Source organism: Ylistrum balloti, unplaced genomic scaffold (genome assembly GCF_031769215.1).
Source record: "Ylistrum balloti isolate Yb309-2 unplaced genomic scaffold, AGI_CSIRO_Ybal_v1 Utg369724, whole genome shotgun sequence".
NCBI classification, from domain to species: domain Eukaryota; kingdom Metazoa; phylum Mollusca; class Bivalvia; order Pectinida; family Pectinidae; genus Ylistrum; species Ylistrum balloti.
Genome location: NW_026781942.1, coordinates 2,539,509 through 2,558,826, shown reverse-complemented (window position 1 = coordinate 2,558,826; position 19,318 = coordinate 2,539,509). Strand labels below are relative to the sequence as shown.

Here is a 19,318-nt window from a genome sequence, read left to right as displayed (position 1 = left end):
CGACACATAACTAGTATACCAACACAACTAGTCAAACTAAGGCCTCGGAATACATGTCTATTATCACAAGTCTTCTATATACTGGATAGTCACACAATCTTATATACAAAGTGCCCTACTGTCAACGGTATATAACATACAAGAAAATGGGCCAATGGGGGATGGGAGTGGGGTTAACATGTGACCATTGATAACAAAGGGGTAGGAAAAAAACTAAAAATACCAAAGTAGGGAGAAGGGGGCCGATCAATGTTGAGAACAAGTGTGACACAATTTATATGGACCATGAGGTTTGGGGCAATCAATGTGTATGATGGCAGTGGGGCGATTAATGTGGACGATAGGGGTAGGGCGATTAATGTGGATGATGGCGGTGGGGCGATTAATGTGGACGATGGGGGTGGAGCTAACAGTGTGGAATATGGGGGTGGAGCAATCAATGATGGGCATCAATGAGGATGATAGGGAAATTAACAAGGATCATGGATAAGGTGGACTCAGTGTGGACCAGCGGTGACATGATAGATATGGTCTCTTGGTTTCAGAGGTCATTATACACAATATGAATAGGGCAATGTGTAAGGTCAATCACTCAGTTGGGGCAATCATTGTGATAAGTTGTTCATGTGGAACAATCTATGTCTCCAATCACTCAGGTGGAGCAATCCATGTTGTCGAGTTGGGCAATCCATGTGGTCAGCCACTGGGGTAGGGCATACAATGTGGTGAGTCACTATGGGTGGGGCAATTCCTGTGGTGAGTCACTCAGGTGGGGAAATCAGTGTAGTTGGTCATTATGGTTGGGGCAATCAAGGTGGTCAGTCACTCAGGTCAGGCAATCAAGGTGGTCAGTCACTCAGGTCGGGTAATCAAGGTGGTCAGTCACTCAGGTAGAGCAATCAAGGTGGTCAGTCACTCAGGTCGGGCAATCAAGTTGGTCAGTCACTCAGGTCAGGCAATCAAGGTGGTCAGTCACTCAGGTAGGGCAAACAAGGTGGTCAGTCACTCAGGTTGGGCAATCAAGGTGGTCAGTCACTCAGGTAGAGCAATCAAGGTGGTCAGTCACTCAGGTCGGGCAATCAAGTTGGTCAGTCACTCAGGTAGGGCAAACAAGGTGGTCAGTCACTCAGGTAGGGCAAACAAGGTGGTCAGTCACTCAGGTCGGGCAATCAAGGTGGTTGATCACTGACCATTTTCAGGGGGTAGGCTGATCAATAACAACTGGGGACGAGGTGATCCAATTTGACAATGGAAATGGAAATATTCAGTGAGTTCATTGTGGTAATCACATTATGACTGACGCTGGGACTGGAAAATGTTGTCTTTCTGTAAATGTAAACCACACTATACAATAGTTACACATTATTGTCTACAATATGATGATATATGTGCTGAAATTTCCACTATCAACACAGTGAAACACACTTCTAAGTAATAGCTTTTGAGAAAATGATTTTGAAAAAAAAAAAAAAAAAAAACAGAAATAAAAAATCTCTTACAACCTGTCCAATGCAGGTTATATTACATTTAAAATGAAAAGGAGAAAACTGTCAAGGGAGATAACTTGGGGTAAAATACATAACTATTTATATGAGGTATGTTAATCACATGACATCAACCAACCAATCAGTAACTTAACATTTCCATGACCACAACGATGCAAAGTCTATCGATTCCACACCCGTGTATCCATCTCTAAAATCACAAATCTAAAATCTCTGCAGTTCTACTTCCACTCAGTGGTTTAGTGGTCAGGTCTTGACCTAATTTGGCTGTTTCTTTCAAAAATGGAAGTCTATTCATTTGCATATATATACATATTAAATGTATACAACAAAGCAGTATTACACACAGATATATAATATGCCATAAGTGTAGATACCATGAAGTAAAATATTGATCTAATGAAATGAAATGTTGATTTTGAAAATTAAAACACTTAATTTGCGATGTTGATGTGGTATAATGGCACAATCTTGCCACAATTTGCATTGTTTGTTGATGACCTGATTGGGTTTTAGAACTTCTGCCACCACTAATTGATATTGCTGACACTGTGTTGTATTTCCTCTCTGGTAATATATCCAATAGTCATTCTCACACACTTTGACAAATCAGATCTGTAGGATTCTCTGCTGTTTTTGTAGTATGATATAAATCCCGCCTCACTTCAAACAGAATTTCCACCTCTGTAAAAATAAGTTGACCATAGAGCTGTTTGGATTCAGTGCTGGCCAGAGACAATAGCACTGCCACTTCGGAAGCACTTCCCTTTTTAGAAATCACAGTGTAACCCATTTGCCATTTTTACTGATGGAGAACCTCACTTGAGGTTGCATGCCATCAAAAACTTATAAGGGTTTTGACACTTGACCTGATCAAAGTTTGGATAAATGACCTTTCATGATCCGGTATGTAAACTTAGGACCATGATTTTATGAGGTTTGTGATATTTCCTTTCCTTCACAGAATTAAATTCTTTGCTCCTCTGTCCTTGTTTCTGCTAATTTCCTCTTTTTCAGAGCTCCCTATCCTCATCTGGCATAGCAGCAGAATGCTGAATTTTCTCTCAAACCGATGGCATGCGGGCCTTCTTCCATGATTGGCACAAAATGCTGCAAACCAAAAACAACAGAATTAATCTGGGACATGAAATGCATTTTTGAGGAGGAAAGATTTCCTCATTTTAAATATGTAAAAATTTGATAACTGAACATGTTTTATTGAGTGTATATTATCATACCTCCACCATCTGTCCACTATACTCTACCATCCCCATCTGTCCACTATACTCTACCACCCTGATGTCTCTCCCCTTACCCTCCACCATCAGTCCACTATACTCTACCCTCCCCATCTGTCCACTATACTCTACCACCCTTATGTCTCTCCCCTTACCCTCCACCATCAGTCCACTATACTCTACCCTCCACCATCTGTCCACTATACTCTACCACCCTTATGTCTCTCCCTTACCCTCCACCATCAGTCCACTATACTCTACCCTCCACCATCTGTCCACTATACTCTACCATCCCCATCTGTCCACTATACTCTACCATCCTGATGTCTCTCCTCTTACCCTCCACCATCAGTCCGCTATACTCTACCAACCCCATCTGTCCACTATACTCTACCACCCCCATCTGTTCACTATACTCTACCATCCCCATCTGTCCACTATACTCTACCACCCTGATGTCTCTCCCCTTACCCTCCCTATCATTCCACTATACTCTACCATCCCCATCTGTCCACTATACTCTACCATCCCCATCTGTCCACTATACTCTACCATCCCCATCTGTCCACTATACTCTACCACCCTGATGTCTCTCCCTTACCCTCCACCATCTGTCCACTATACTCTACCATCCCCATCTGTTCACTATACTCTACCACTCCCATCTGTTCACTATACTCTACCACCCCCATCTGTCCACTATACTCTACCACCCTTATGTCTCTCCCCTTACCCTCCACCATCTTTCCACTATACTCTACCATCCCCATCTGTCCACTATACTCTACCAACCCCATCTGTCAACTATACTCTACCACCCCCATCTGTTCACTATACTCTACCACTGCCATCTGTCCACTATACTCTACCACCCTTATGTCTCTCCCCTTACCTTCCACCATCTGTTCACTATACTCTACCATCACCATCTGTCCACTATACTCTACTATCCCCATCTGTCCACTATACTCTACCACCCCCCATCTGTTCACTACACTCTACCACCCACCTCTGTCCACTATACTCTACCACCCTTATGTCTCTCCCTTACCCTCCACCATCTGTTCACTATACTCTACCATCACCATCTGTCCACTATATTTTACCACCCTTATGTCTCTCCCTTACCTTCCACCATCTGTCCACTATACTCTACCATCCCCATCTGTCCACTCTACTCTACCACCCTGATGTCTCTCCCATTACCCTCCACCATCTGTCCATTTCTCTCTTTCCCCTACACTCTATCATCCTTCTGTGTACCAGCCTCTCCCATACACTCTTCAATATGTCTCTCTTTCCTACATTCCACCATCCATAGATTGATTTCCCTCTCTCCCCTATACTCTACCATTCTTCTTCTCTTTCCCCCTTCCTTCTACAGTTCTTCTGTTTGTCAATACCATCCTTTTGTCTCTCCCTCTCTACTCTACTATCCATCTATTTCCTTCTATCCCTTAAACTCTACCATTCATCCCTCTCTCCCCTAAACTCTACCATCCTTCTGTCTCTCTCCCCTAAATTCTACCATCCTTCTGTCTCTCTCCCCTAAACTCTACCATCCTTCTGTCTCTCTCCCCTAAACTCTACCATCCCTCTGTCTCTCTCCCCTAAACTCTACCATCCCTCTGTCTCTCTCCCCTAAACTCTACCATCCATCACTCTCTCCCCTAAACTCTACCATCCATCTGTCTCTCTCCCCTAAACTCTACCATCCTTCTGTCTCTCTCCCCTAAATTCTACCATCCTTCTGTCTCTCTCCCCTAAACTCTACCATCCTTCTGTCTCTCTCCCCTAAATTCTACCATCCTTCTGTCTCTCTCCCCTAAATTCTACCATCCTTCTGTCTCTCTCCCCTAAACTCTACCATCCCTCTGTCTCTCTCCCCTAAACTCTACCATCCCTCTGTCTCTCTCCCCTAAACTCTACCATCCCTCTGTCTCTCTCCCCTAAACTCTACCATTCATCCCTCTCTCCCCTAAACTCTACCATCCTTCTGTCTCTCTCCCCTAAACTCTACCATCCCTCTGTCTCTCTCCCCTAAACTCTACCATTCATCCCTCTCTCCCCTAAACTCTACCATCCTTCTGTCTCTCTCCCCTAAACTCTACCATCCTTCTGTCTCTCTCCCCTAAATTCTACCATTCATCCCTCTCTCCCCTAAACTCTACCATCCTTCTGTCTCTCTCCCCTAAACTCTACCATCCTTCTGTCTCTCTTCCCTAAACTCTACCATTCATCCCTCTCTCCCCTAAACTCTGCCATCCTTCTGTCTCTCTCTTTCTATCCCCTAAACTCTACCATCCTTCTGTCTCTCTCTTTCTCTCCCCTAAACTCTACCATCCTTCGGTCTCTCTTTCTCTCCCCCCCCTCCCCACCCCCACCTCCCCTACACTCTACCATCCACATAACTCCCTTTCATAACTCTGAATATCACTTGAACTCTTTCTACCTTTCATTGACCTGTTTCATATGAATTTAAGAATTTGCCAGGTCGTGTTTCCTTCCCCAGTCAATGTAAACAACATCTAACCAACATGTGTTTACCTGCTCTCTATCATACCTACTAACACACAAGTCTCTATTGCTTTTCTGTATAAGCCTAGCACCACTTCTCCCTCCCAGTACCAGCATCAAGCCTTGTATATTACACTGCAGCATCTCTCTCTCTCCCATCCTGCACATTATCACACAGATCTTAGGCACGGCTACAGACAGCACAGTCATAATTCCATGTCATGATGGAGAAATGCTAAATGAGCAAATTAAGTCGTGATTATCGCCCACTTATAGCCTTATTAACCAAGGATTAAGTGCTGACTGGCACTTCAAGATACATACTGTCATGTTCACTACTCAAACCACTAAACAGACTCAATATATCCTGATATCTATGGGAGACACAAATACCATGGGCTTGTTAGTGCAAGTTAGAAAAATTTGGATTATTGATTGTGATTTGGAGATATAAAGCATGGGAAGCTATTTATCCAGAAAAAGTTGTATTGTAAAATATTGCAGACTGAAGTGAAATAGGATTAGCAGGCCCACACCTTCAATAAGTTAACATAGTGTAATGCTGACTAGGTATATATATTGCCAAGGTCGTTCATTGAGTAACTGCATATGTAGAACCAAAACAATCCTACACTAGGCCTGTTTTATAGACACTGTGAGAGTACTTCAAGGAGCCAGACTGTCACTTAAAGACAGTGCCAAGGCTAAGAAATATATTTGTGGGGAGAAAAAAACTACAGAAAAATAATTTTCACAGGTCTTTCCTAGAAAGTAGTTAATTTTAGAAGGTATAGAAAAACAGTCTTTAGATTATGATGAAGATGTATCTAAGATGACCTGACAGGACGTCAAGAGGGGCACTGATCAAGCAGTCAGACTTCAGGAGTTTGTAGAGTGAAGCTGGCACAGACTTTGGGGAGAAGGACAGCTTACAAGTGTCATTCAGTCATAAAGGTTAAACATGTCATTGATGGGAACTTGTTGCCAGATCCTTCAGCATTCCTTATTCTGTCAGTAGGCATGGGCCAAATCAATCATCATTTTCATCATTTTATACAACTTCCTCTGAATGCTTACAAATCTATTTAAGTAACAAAGACAGAAATGAGAACTGTAAGGATTACATTGGGTATTTGATGTGTTGAGGTTAAGTACAGTCTAGGAATGGTATAGTTACAGGGACAGTGGGAACTACAGATGTACAGCAGGGACTAGGAAGTGATAGGGACAGGAACAATGTTTAGGGTTATAGTAAGATACATTGGGAACTACAGATGTACTGTAGGGAATAGGAAGTGATAGGGACAGGAACAATGTTTAGGGTTATAGTAACAATGTTTAGGGTTATAGTAAGATACATTGGGAACTACAGATGTACAGCAGGGACTAGGAAGTGATGGGGACAGGGACAATGTTTAGGGTTATAGTAAGATACATTGGGAACTACAGATGTACTGTAGGGACTAGGAAGTGATGGGGACAGGGACAATGTTTAGGGTTATAGTAAGATACATTGGGAACTACAGATGTACAGCAGGGACTAGGAAGTGATGGGGACAGAATGTTTAAGGATGAAGTTGGGACTAGGTAAAGGTTATCAAGAGTGATGGGGACAGTATCATATTTAAATAAAAGCTGTTTGTCCTGAACCCTAGTGGAGATATTAGTGTGAACACAGAAAGTTTACATAGGACAGGCATGTTAATGAGATCCTCATCTACCATTCTGAATATATCAAATTAGGAAGTTCTGTAAAGCAGGTAACTGACAATAAGTGAAGATGAACGACTGCAGTGGGCACAACACACACCAGTAATGAAAACCGTGAGCCATATGACAGTTGGTTCTGACAGTCAGTCGTACAACAGAAGACTCGCTAACACAATGACATAAACTCCAATCAGATAATGATTGAGTGGAGAACAAAATGTAAACAAACAGGACTGAACAATGAAATCTGCTGTGTGATGAGTCAGTATTTAGACTCTATGGTACAGAACCAACAGACTGCCACATCTCTGATATAGATACAATATGCTAAAATTAAAGAATGAGTAAAACTTTATCTAGTTTGGGCAGCAGTTTGTGACAAAATTGCAGCTATTTTTGAAACTGTTATGATCAAATGTCAAAATGTACTCCTGGCAAATCCTGCTGGTTTTTGTGATTATTTCTCTTCATAACTGATCAAATCTAACTTTTGTCACTGAAATCTAATTAATTTAAGATGTAAAATTAGAATTAAGTTTTCAGAGGAGCACATGAATTATCTTGTACACAAGATTTGACCTTAAACTGTAAACATTGAACATCTGATGGCATCAATCCAACAACAAAAGCACTAAACATGAAGTCTATGCTAGCCTTACAGGGTTGGGAGGGTGAGTAGGTGTTGGTTTACTGGGTAAAATAATGGGTACAAAAACCATGGCCACATAGTCAGATACAGCGTTTCATTCAGGCACAGAGACAAGCAGAACTGGGACTGGAAGGACAGAGATCTAACTGTATACAGAGTAGGACACTTGTTACCAGTAAGTAGCCAAGCATACAGTTGTTGAAACTTACCATATCATCACCTTCAGACAAGACCCTTGCCACCGGATTGGTGATGTCCATTCGGTTTTCCTCTTCAGTGCGCAGTGTCTGAAGCCGATATGCATACAGGGCACATTCCTCGTCTAGCAGAGCTTCAAGGTAGCGCTCATTGGTTCGAACACTGACCATGCGCAGTAAACTCTCTTCATCCCTTCGCATCATGCGTAGGGGACTTGACCTTGCTGGACTGGCCATCACGCTGGCCTTGAGTGACAATGACCTGAAGGGACTGCCCAGACCTAGTGAAGAAGACTCACCAACCGACGTGAAGGCCGAGTTCATGTTGCCTATACTAGGTGTGGTAGGACAAAAGGCTGTGCGGTAAGGAGACTGAAACATTGATGAATTGTCCAATGTTTCGCCCTGGTTAGGCAAGTCACACACAGCTGACCTCGTTGGCATCGGACTACGACATGACAAGTCGATTGGACAAGGTAGCTCAGCTTCACACTCACATACAGTAGGAGTAGTGCCACACACACTCACTGTGGTCATTTCTGTTAAAGTTTGTGATGATGGGGTTTGGTGACTTTGGGAAGTCACCTGAAGGCCCTGCTGTCTCCACATTGGGGATGTCCATGTGTCCATGTTTCGGGCCAGCATGTGTTTATTTGAGGATTGTTTGGTTGTATCACAGTCTCTTGGCGTGAACTGTGGAGTCACAGTCACTGGTAAGTCAGCTGAATTCACAATCAAATTGTTGTTTTCAAAACCACTGTACACCATCATGTCACACAATTTGGTACTTTGACCTGCAAGAGAACCTTGAGACCTAGCAACACTTTCCTTTGTTAAGTTATTTCCATTAAGAGAATCACAGTCAGAAATGGTGTGATGACTTTCACCTTGACCCTGCTGGTGGGTTTGGGCTTGAATGGTCAGCTGCTCCTGGAGTTGTTGTTCCAGTAACACCAATTGCTCTTGCTGTTTCCGAATCATTTCCAAGTGGTATATTATATTGGTAGTTTCCGCCTGTGTATTCCCTTGGTTACTATCTTGATGTAACTCTCTTATTTCTCCTCGTCTATCATGTTGTAAACGACTTATCTCCCCTTCCAGTCTTTGTAGGTGGACATGAGACTCAGAAATACTCTCGTTCAGCTCAGCGATGCTCTGTCTTTTGCGTGTTCGTTTCACATGACCCACAAATCTGTTGACTCTGTCCTGAGTGTCTGTAGCTCTGGTTACGTGGTCCGTTGTAGTAGTTTCACTTTGCTGAGGGGTCTGTCCATCCTCTGTTTCATCTGTGTGCATTGCCATTTCTAAATTTCCAACCTTACTCTCCAGCTGGACTTCCTCTATAGCCTGCAAAACATATTGTCAATGGTTATCACATTATTTGGCATTACATAATATACTGTTTATTGTTTCAGTAACAACATTGTGTCTACCATAAAACATAATTACAACAAGTTTCAAAGAAGCACTGTTCTAATTTAAATCACCTTCACCTGGAAAAAAAAGTCCAAACTTTTTTTTCATCTCGTGTATAAAGCCTTATCACACCTTATGGTTAAAACCCAGTTACACAAGCAAAGGTCAATTGTTAATTCTCAGTACATTGTCTCCCTTAGAATTCCTTGATAAACATTAAAATGATATCTGAAAATTTCAAATGAACTAACTTTCAGCATCTTCAACAATTCTATATAGCAAGAGGATTATTACTCAAGAATCTAATTCCAAATTCAATTTCAAGATGAAATTTGACAGGTTTATTTTTACATACACAAAAATTGTGTCTGTGGGACTTTTAGAGCAGAAGCACTCTGCCTACCTAAGTCTGGGGATTAGGGTTAACGACATACAGTAATGGCGTTGAATGAGCAGAGCATTGTCTATTTCTTACCTGACTGATACAGATTATGAGTCAGAACAATGTGTGCTGACAACACACTGTTTTGTGCACCAAAGATTTGTCCGATATCTGAAATGTACTGATGTTAACAGAGTTTCAGTTATCTGTTAATGGAACAAGCTATGAAGAGTCCATCACAATATTCTGATTCTGTTCAAGATTTTCTTCATCAGCAAAATGTCTTTACCAATTAAACAAGCTCTGTTACCATCAGTTAATTTTTTTTTTCTTGTGATAACTTCTGAAAGATGCTCCAGTTCAGATACTCCACAGTTAAATCCACACTTACAGTTGTGAATTTCAGATATCCCCATCTGTCTAACATTTCTATCAGTTAAAATCACACATAAGTTGTGAATTAGAGATATCCCCATCTGTCTAACATTTCTATCAGTTAAAATCACACAGAAGTTGTGAATTAGAGATATTTTCACCTGTCTAACATTTTTATCAGTTAAAATCACACATAAGTTGTGAATTAGAGATATCCCCATCTGTCTAACATTTTTATCAGTTAAAATCACACATAAGTTGTGAATTTCAGATATCCCCATCTGTCTAACATTTCTATCAGTTAAAATCACACATAAGTTGTGAATTTCAGATATCCCCATCTGTCTAACATTTCTATCAGTTAAAATCACACAGAAGTTGTGAATTAGAGATATTTTCACCTGTCTAACATTTCTATCAGTTAAAATCACACATAAGTTGTGAATTAGAGATATTTTCACCTGTCTAACATTTCTATCAGTTAAAATCACACATAAGTTGTGAATTAGAGATATCCCCATCTGTCTAACATTTCTATCAGTTAAAATCACACATAAGTTGTGAATTTCAGATATCCCCATCTGTCTAACATTTTTATCAGTTAAAATCACACATAAGTTGTGAATTAGAGATATCCCCATCTGTCTAACATTTTTATCAGTTAAAATCACACATAAGTTGTGAATTTCAGATATCCCCATCTGTCTAACATTTTTATCAGTTAAAATCACACATAAGTTGTGAATTTCAGATATCCCCATCTGTCTAACATTTTTATCAGTTAAAATCACACATAAGTTGTGAATTAGAGATATCCCCATCTGTCTAACATTTCTATCAGTTAAAATCACACATAAGTTGTGAATTTCAGATATCCCCATCTGTCTAACATTTTTATCAGTTAAAATCACACAGAAGTTGTGAATTAGAGATATCCCCATCTGTCTAACATTTCTATCAGTTAAAATCACACAGAAGTTGTGAATTAGAGATATTTTCACCTGTCTAACATTTTTATCAGTTAAAATCACACATAAGTTGTGAATTAGAGATATCCCCATCTGTCTAACATTTCTATCAGTTAAAATCACACAGAAGTTGTGAATTAGAGATATTTTCACCTGTCTAACATTTCTATCAGTTAAAATCACACATAAGTTGTGAATTAGAGATATCCCCATCTGTCTAACATTTCTATCAGTTAAAATCACACATAAGTTGTGAATTAGAGATATTTTCACCTGTCTAACATTTTTATCAGTTAAAATCACACAGAAGTTGTGAATTAGAAATATTCCCACTTGTCAGACATCTCCTGCATTTAAGACTACACTTAAGTTGTGAATTTGAGATTCTGTTGGTCATTTCCCTCTGCCAAGATCATATATATATGTGTTTGACAATTCAGAGTCACCTTCTACAAAATATCAAACCAAATATATAGGGCTTACAATTATCAGTCTTTACCATCATTTTCTCTTCAGTAAGCAGCACCTTATTTTCAAAGAGACAAAATGGTTACAAGTAAGAAATGATAGTATTGTCAGTTTTGGAATGTGGCCAAATCTATTGCTGTACCTGCCATCCAAATTGTAGATGATAAAATGCTGTGGTATTCATTAACTACACCCGCTACGATGCGTGACCAACTCCCTTTATTTACCATAATCTCTACCAACAATAAATGTCCCGTTTAGTTTAATGCGTTTTCACTTTGTCATTTAACTAAATGATGTAACAACAAAGGGCTGCTTTTGCCATGTCCTGAATCTTAACTGCTACCGTGAAATCCTTAATTTTCGTGGATGACTTATTTCAGTTGAATTCCTGGGTACTCCACTTACCACAAATATATATGTCCAGGAAATAATGAATGCATACATGTCAACAAGCATTGTAGTGCTATCAGATTTAGTGGGCAAGATTTAACCACAAAATCAAGTGGAAATATAAAATATGTTTTTAGAAAAACCACAAAATTTGAGCCCCCATGAAAATCTATATGATTTTACAGTGTACCAGCTGTGTAGGACACAGGGCTGTAAGTAACCAAACCTTCCCAACATTGTGGTGTAGTTAGCCATAATCTTAACTGTTCCATCAACTTTAAAGCCATTTGTTGATTGTTTTAGAGTTGACATCATAATGCAGAGTTTAGGTCTGCCAGCCACACTGTATTTATTGTAACTCAGTGTGATAACAGAGACAGACTTGTGATAATTTATCATCAAATGGATGATTTTCAGCAGGCCATGGCTGTCGGTGACAGATATTAGTCAATACCAACACTGCAATATACCAATCCTTTATTCCTATGTATGAAAGAGTATTTCCTTCCCAAAGCTGACAAAATAGGATTATCATAAAACATTCAACATTTGTGCTCTAACTATTGATGAATGACATCTAATGCAAGGTCTCTAGATTCTGGTGACTTTTGGTGATTTTCTCATGTTTCTTCTAATATCCTACAATGCACTATTTTCTAAAACCTTTTCCCAGACTTTTCTTTACAGGAATTCTATTCTAAAATGTTGTACAATTTCAGACATTTTATTATGTTATCAAACACTTTTCCCATTATTTCAAAATGTTCTTTTACATTGTTTTCCCTTGTTAAATTCATTTTTCATGATATTTTACTGTTTCATATATTTCCTTGTATTTTGTTCTAATCCTACATTTTCAGGAAGTTTCACTTTCCCCCCCCAATTTTCTATTTTACCTGGTATTTTATTGTATTCAATGTGTAATTTGTCATAAGAATATTGCCGGAAAACTTTCTTTTCAAATAATCTCAAACAAACTGATCTTTTTAAAAATCCCTGAGAATAAGACAGAAATCCTTTGCTGATAAACTGACTATTGTGAGCCACGTTGACATGATAATAAACTGTCTGTGGTGTACCAAACTACCAGGGTTCCTACATTATTTGCTCTTTTACATCTATAATATCACACATTTTCCCAAGTATATCATCTTTTCCTATCTTTTTTTTCTCACATGTTAATCTTGCTTTATGCTTTTTTGTATCTTAGAAGTTCAATTTTTACTGATGTTTTCATCATGTTTTGTTTCTTCTGATATTTTATCACATTTGGTATTCATGTCTTATCCTGCTAGATCAAATTCCATATTCTTATTTCTTTATTTTGCCCAGTAATGATACTTGGTGTGATGAAAAATAGAGAGTGAAAGCATAAAGTATGTTTGCTGAGGAAGCCTGTATATCTGTATCACACACGGTACATATCGGAGATAAAACATAACCAATCACTCCCATGATAGTTAAAAAGCATGAAAATGTTTCCTGTTTAGCTGTATAACTAGTTATCATACTGCATATCTGCTGATAAAAATGCATGTAATTCTTTTACAAATTTATCAACGGCAGGAACACCTTGCCTTATTCTGGTCAGCAATTTTAATCTGTTTAAAAAATTTTACTAATTGGAAAATTCCCTGATGGTATTTTTGTTGAATTTTGAGATATATAATTAGGACAGAGGTTAAACAGACAACAGCATGCCTTATGCCTTGCTGTATAAAGTTTTCTGTGAAATTAAAAAAAATATTTGCTGAATTACAATCAAACCTATCTAAAAGGCTTGCACTATAAAATGGCCACTCACCTCTATATAAGGACCACATGTCTATAAATAATTCTTGTTTTGGTTCTGGTGTAACAATTTATAGTAATATCACCTCTATATAAAGACCACCTGTTTATAGAGGTATCTTGTTTTGGTTCTGGTGTAACAATTTATAGTAATATCACCTCTATATAAAGACCACCTGTTTATAGAGGTATCTTGTTTTGGTTCTGGTGTAACAATTTATAGTAGTTAAATCTTTACATTTAAATGTCACCAGTCTATAAATCACCAATTTTTCTGCTTCCTTATACCGTCAAGTTTCACTTGATATTTGGAAATTTAACTCATTGGATTGCACATAATTATCTATTTTGTAGTTTATCCATAAATTCAATTTTCCCCAGTAGAAAATATATTTAAATAGGCAGGCTACAGTATCTTTGAATTGTTCAGTGTAGATTTCTCCAGTCATCTGGGTACAACCATAGGTTTTATTGAAATCCAAAAGCTGTTTGTAAAGGATAATCACTTTAAATTTTTTAGTATGATCTGCTATGTTGTCAAATGTGATTCTTATAAGCATTCTACACCTTTTTTAGTGTTTCAGATTTTTTTTTATCACCTACAGAAAAAATCTGTAATAACAGAATTTTTCAATATTCACTTACTGCCCTTCCTGAAATGTTAACATTTTAAAAATTGTTTCCCACAGTCAACAAAAGCATTCCTCATCCTCATAACATTGGTACCATCTTTCTGGGCAATTCCAAAAGTTACAAACTCTAATATATCAATTGGAATTTCGCTAATAACCATTTCACACTATCTTAACAGTAAAAAGTTGTGGTTTTACCACATAAGGGGACCAGACACTCCTACTGGGTAATGCTTAAGACATTATCAAACCTATATGAGCTACATATAAGCATACCCCACCACTGAGGAAAACAGCTGAGGCTTATCATTTGGATCATATGGTAACATGTTTTTTTGTTCTTCCAATCTAATTTCATTTTCATCTTTTTAAAAATGGAACATGTTACCATAATTCTATCTTAAATCTACATTTATGAAATTCCATATATATTAAGAATTTTAACAAATAAATAATTAGGAACAGGAAATGAACTAGGTCCCTGTGTTAATATTGATACCACTACATCCCCTCTAACTCTCCACTAGGTCCCTGTGTTAATATTGATACCACTACATCCCCTCTAACTCTCCACTAGGTCCCTGTGTTAATATTGATACCACTACATCCCCTCTTACTCTCCACTAGGTCCCTGTGTTAATATTGATACCACTACATCCCCTCATCCCCTCTAACTCTCCACTAGGTCCCTGTGTTAATATTGATACCACTACATCCCCTCTTACTCTCCACTAGGTCCCTGTGTTAATATTGATACCACTACATCCCCTCTAACTCTCCACTAGGTCCCTGTGTTAATATTGATACCACTACATCCCCTCTAACTCTCCACTAGGTCCCTGTGTTAATATTGATACCACTACATCCCCTCTAACTCTCCACTAGGTCCCTGTGTTAATATTGATACCACTACATCCCCTCTAACTCTCCACTAGGTCCCTGTGTTAATATTGATACCACTACATCCCCTCTAACTCTCCACTAGGTCCGTGTTAATATTGATACCACTACATCCCCTCTAACTCTCCACTAGGTCCCTGTGTTAATATTGATACCACTACATCCCCTCTAACTCTCCACTAGGTCCCTGTGTTAATATTGATACCACTACATCCCCTCTAACTCTCCACTAGGTCCCTGTGTTAATATTGATACCACTACATCCCCTCTAACTCTCCACTAGGTCCCTGTGTTAATATTGATACCACTACATCCCCTCTAACTCTCCACTAGGTCCCTGTGTTAATATTGATACCACTACATCCCCTCTAACTCTCCACTAGGTCCCTGTGTTAATATTGATACCACTACATCCCCTCTAACTCTCCACTGGGTCCCTGTGTTAATATTGATACCACTACATCCTCTCTAACTCTCCACTAGGTCCCTGTGTTAATATTGATACCACTACATCCCCTCTAACTCTCCACTAGGTCCCTGTGTTAATATTGATACCACTACATCCCCTCTAACTCTCCACTAGGTCCCTGTGTTAATATTGATACCACTACATCCCCTCTAACTCTCCACTAGGTCCCTGTGTTAATATTGATACCACTACATCCCCTCTAACTCTCCATTAGGTCCTTGTGTTAATATTGATACCACTACATCCCCTCTAACTCTCCACTAGGTCCCTGTGTTAATATTGATACCACTACATCCCCTCTAACTCTCCACTAGGTCCCTGTGTTAATATTGATACCACTACATCCCCTCTAACTCTCCACTAGGTCCCTGTGTTAATGTTGATACCACTACAACCCCCCCTTACTCTCCATTGGGTCCCTGTGTTAATATTGATACCACTACATCCCCTCTAACTCTCCACTAGGTCCCTGTGTTAATATTGATACCACTACATCCCCTCTAACTCTCCACTAGGTCCCTGTGTTAATATTGATACCACTACATCCCCTCTAACTCTCCACTAGGTCCCTGTGTTAATATTGATACCACTACATCCCCTCTAACTCTCCACTAGGTCCCTGTGTTAATATTGATACCACTACATCCCCTCTAACTCTCCACTAGGTCCCTGTGTTAATATTGATACCACTACATCCCCTCTAACTCTCCACTAGGTCCCTGTGTTAATATTGATACCACTACATCCCCTCTAACTCTCCACTAGGTCCCTGTGTTAATATTGATACCACTACATCCCCTCTAACTCTCCACTAGGTCCCTGTGTTAATATTGATACCACTACATCCCCTCTAACTCTCCACTAGGTCCCTGTGTTCATATTGATACCACTACAACCCCCGTACTCTCCTTTGGGTCCCTGTGTTAATATTGATACCACTACATCCCCTCTAACTCTCCACTAGGTCCCTGTGTTAATATTGATACCACTACATCCCCTCTAACTCTCCACTAGGTCCCTGTGTTAATATTGATACCACTACATCCCCTCTAACTCTCCACTAGGTCCCTGTGTTAATATTACACTTAAACTTGTTCTCTTGTAATGGGGCTGATTAAGTTAGAGTCTGTGATTATGATGTCTAAATTATTTCTTCTTTTTTTAAGACATTAATCATGCAAATAAACCTTCAGTTTCTTGACTTGATCAAGAATTCATGAAAATGATTTTTCTCATTGTAGGTAAAGCTTAGGGTATCAAGATTAGTCGAAATGAAGGGATTATTTTTACATAAACGGTGAAATGATCTAGATATTTAATGGCTGTTTCCATTTTTTGTGTTTTTTTAATGATTGTGTAAATTTCTTTTTTTTATTATCATCCATAATCTTAAGAGCTGCTGAAATCTGCCTGATCCTTATTTATGTTTATTCAACACTGATAATCTAACCCAACACCTGATGATGTACACAGTGGTACACTGATAACCTTACATCAATTAGGAGCCACTTTTTTCTTATATATTAATTCTTGATTTTCCCATAAACTAGCACAGATAAAATTCTCTACAGTGTGGCTAGCCAGTTGGATTTCTTTGAGACACATCAGCCCTAACATACCCACTACTTTGAGCACATTTTCACAGATAGTAGGATCAGAAATGCAGTTATTATTATCCTCGATTATATTACAGTAAGATATTTTTTACTTTGAGATAGTAGGATCAGAAATGCAGTTATTATTATCCTTAATTATATTACAGTAAGATATTTTTTACTTTGAGCACATTTTCACAGATAGTAGGATCAGAAATGCAGTTATTATTATCCTTAATTATATTACAGTAAGATATTTTTTACTTTGAGCACATTTTCACAGATAGTAGGATCAGAAATGCAGTTATTATTATCCTTAATTATATTACAGGAAGATATTTTGTACTTTGAGCACATTTTCACAGATAGTAGGATCAGAAATGCAGTTATTATTATCCTTAATTATATTACAGGAAGATATTTTTTACTTTGAGCACATTTTCACAGATAGTAGGATCAGAAATGCAGTTATTATTATCCTTAATTATATTACAGGAAGATATTTTTTACTTTGAGCACATTTTCACAGATAGTAGGATCAGAAATGCAGTTATTATTATCCTTAATTATATTACAGTAAGATATTTTGTACTTTGAGCACATTTTCACAGATAGTAGGATCAGAAATGCAGTTATTATTATCCTTAATTATATTACAGGAAGATATTTTGTACTTTGAGCACATTTTCACAGATAGTAGGATCAGAAATGCAGTTATTATTATCCTTAATTATATTACAGGAAGATATTTTGTACTTTGAGCACATTTTCACAGATAGTAGGATCAGAAATGCAGTTATTATTATCCTTAATTATATTACAGGAAGATATTTTGTACTTTGAGCACATTTTCACAGATAGTAGGATCAGAAATGCAGTTATTATTATCCTTAATTATATTACAGTAAGATATTTTGTACTTTGAGCACATTTTCACAGATAGTAGGATCAGAAATGCAGTTATTATTATCCTTAATTATATTACAGGAAGATATTTTGTACTTTGAGCACATTTTCACAGATAGTAGGATCAGAAATGCAGTTATTATTATCCTTAATTATATTACAGGAAGATATTTTGTACTTTGAGCACATTTTCACAGATAGTAGGATCAGAAATGCAGTTATTATTATCCTTAATTATATTACAGTAAGATATTTTTTACTTTGAGCACATTTTCACAGATAGTAGGATCAGAAATGCAGTTATTATTATCCTTAATTATATTACAGTAAGATATTTTTTACTTTGAGCACATTTTCACAGATAGTAGGATCAGAAATGCAGTTATTATTATCCTTAATTATATTACAGTAAGATATTTTTTACTTTGAGCACATTTTCACAGATAGTAGGATCAGAAATGCAGTTATTATTATCCTTAATTATATTACAGGAAGATATTTTGTACTTTGAGCACATTTTCACAGATAGTAGGATCAGAAATGCAGTTATTATTATCCTTAATTATATTACAGTAAGATATTTTACTTGGTATGATCTTTTTATCTATTTCTTTTCATAAATATCAAACATCAAGTTGGATTGCTCACAGCACAATTGACAGCAGATTATAATGCTAGATGCAGAAATGGTTACATCCTAACCATGATAAAATTATACATACAACTTTTCTATGTTAGAAAAACTACTGCTTTAATTCACCCAGATTGAAAATAAGTTATTAAATCGGGATATTTATTATAAACTTAACAAATAATAAAGGAAATGATCCTTGTGATTGTGATGGCAACTGTTTGTTCAACAGGCGCCACATTCTACATAAATGTAACAATTTTTATTTTTTTTTCCCTACTTCTTTTTAAAAATTTCTTTGATTGAATTTTCCCATCATATATTTCAATCATGAAATACACTGAGGTGTTGTCTTCATTGGATAAAACTTTCATTGCTAGGGACATGACAAATCTTTTTTTTTTAATCGAGCACATCCAGATAATGTGATATTTTATCATAAAAAAAAGGAAAAAAAAAGGAGATCCATATTTCACTTCCAACCTCCTTTAAAACATGGCCATTAATTTCTTCATCAAAAGCTACCTGAAGGTCAAATTGAAGATGCCTTTGCAAAGATCACAATAAAATATTCTT

General features: G+C 37.9%; 1 protein-coding gene across 1 annotated transcript in view; it reads right to left on the bottom strand.

The window, feature by feature from the left end:
• Window positions 1-2,527: 2,527 nt before the first annotated feature.
• The window catches only part of LOC132565522 (uncharacterized), a 66,207-nt gene continuing 49,416 nt past the window's right edge, over window positions 2,528-19,318 (bottom strand). Inside the window, exons 11-12 of the mRNA XM_060230173.1 lie at window positions 7,829-9,163; window positions 2,528-2,615 (exon numbers count right to left, since the gene is read on the bottom strand). Coding sequence (XP_060086156.1) covers window positions 2,535-2,615; window positions 7,829-9,163 — 1,416 coding nt within the window. The 3' untranslated portion in view covers window positions 2,528-2,534. The remainder of the gene's footprint in view (window positions 2,616-7,828; window positions 9,164-19,318) is intronic.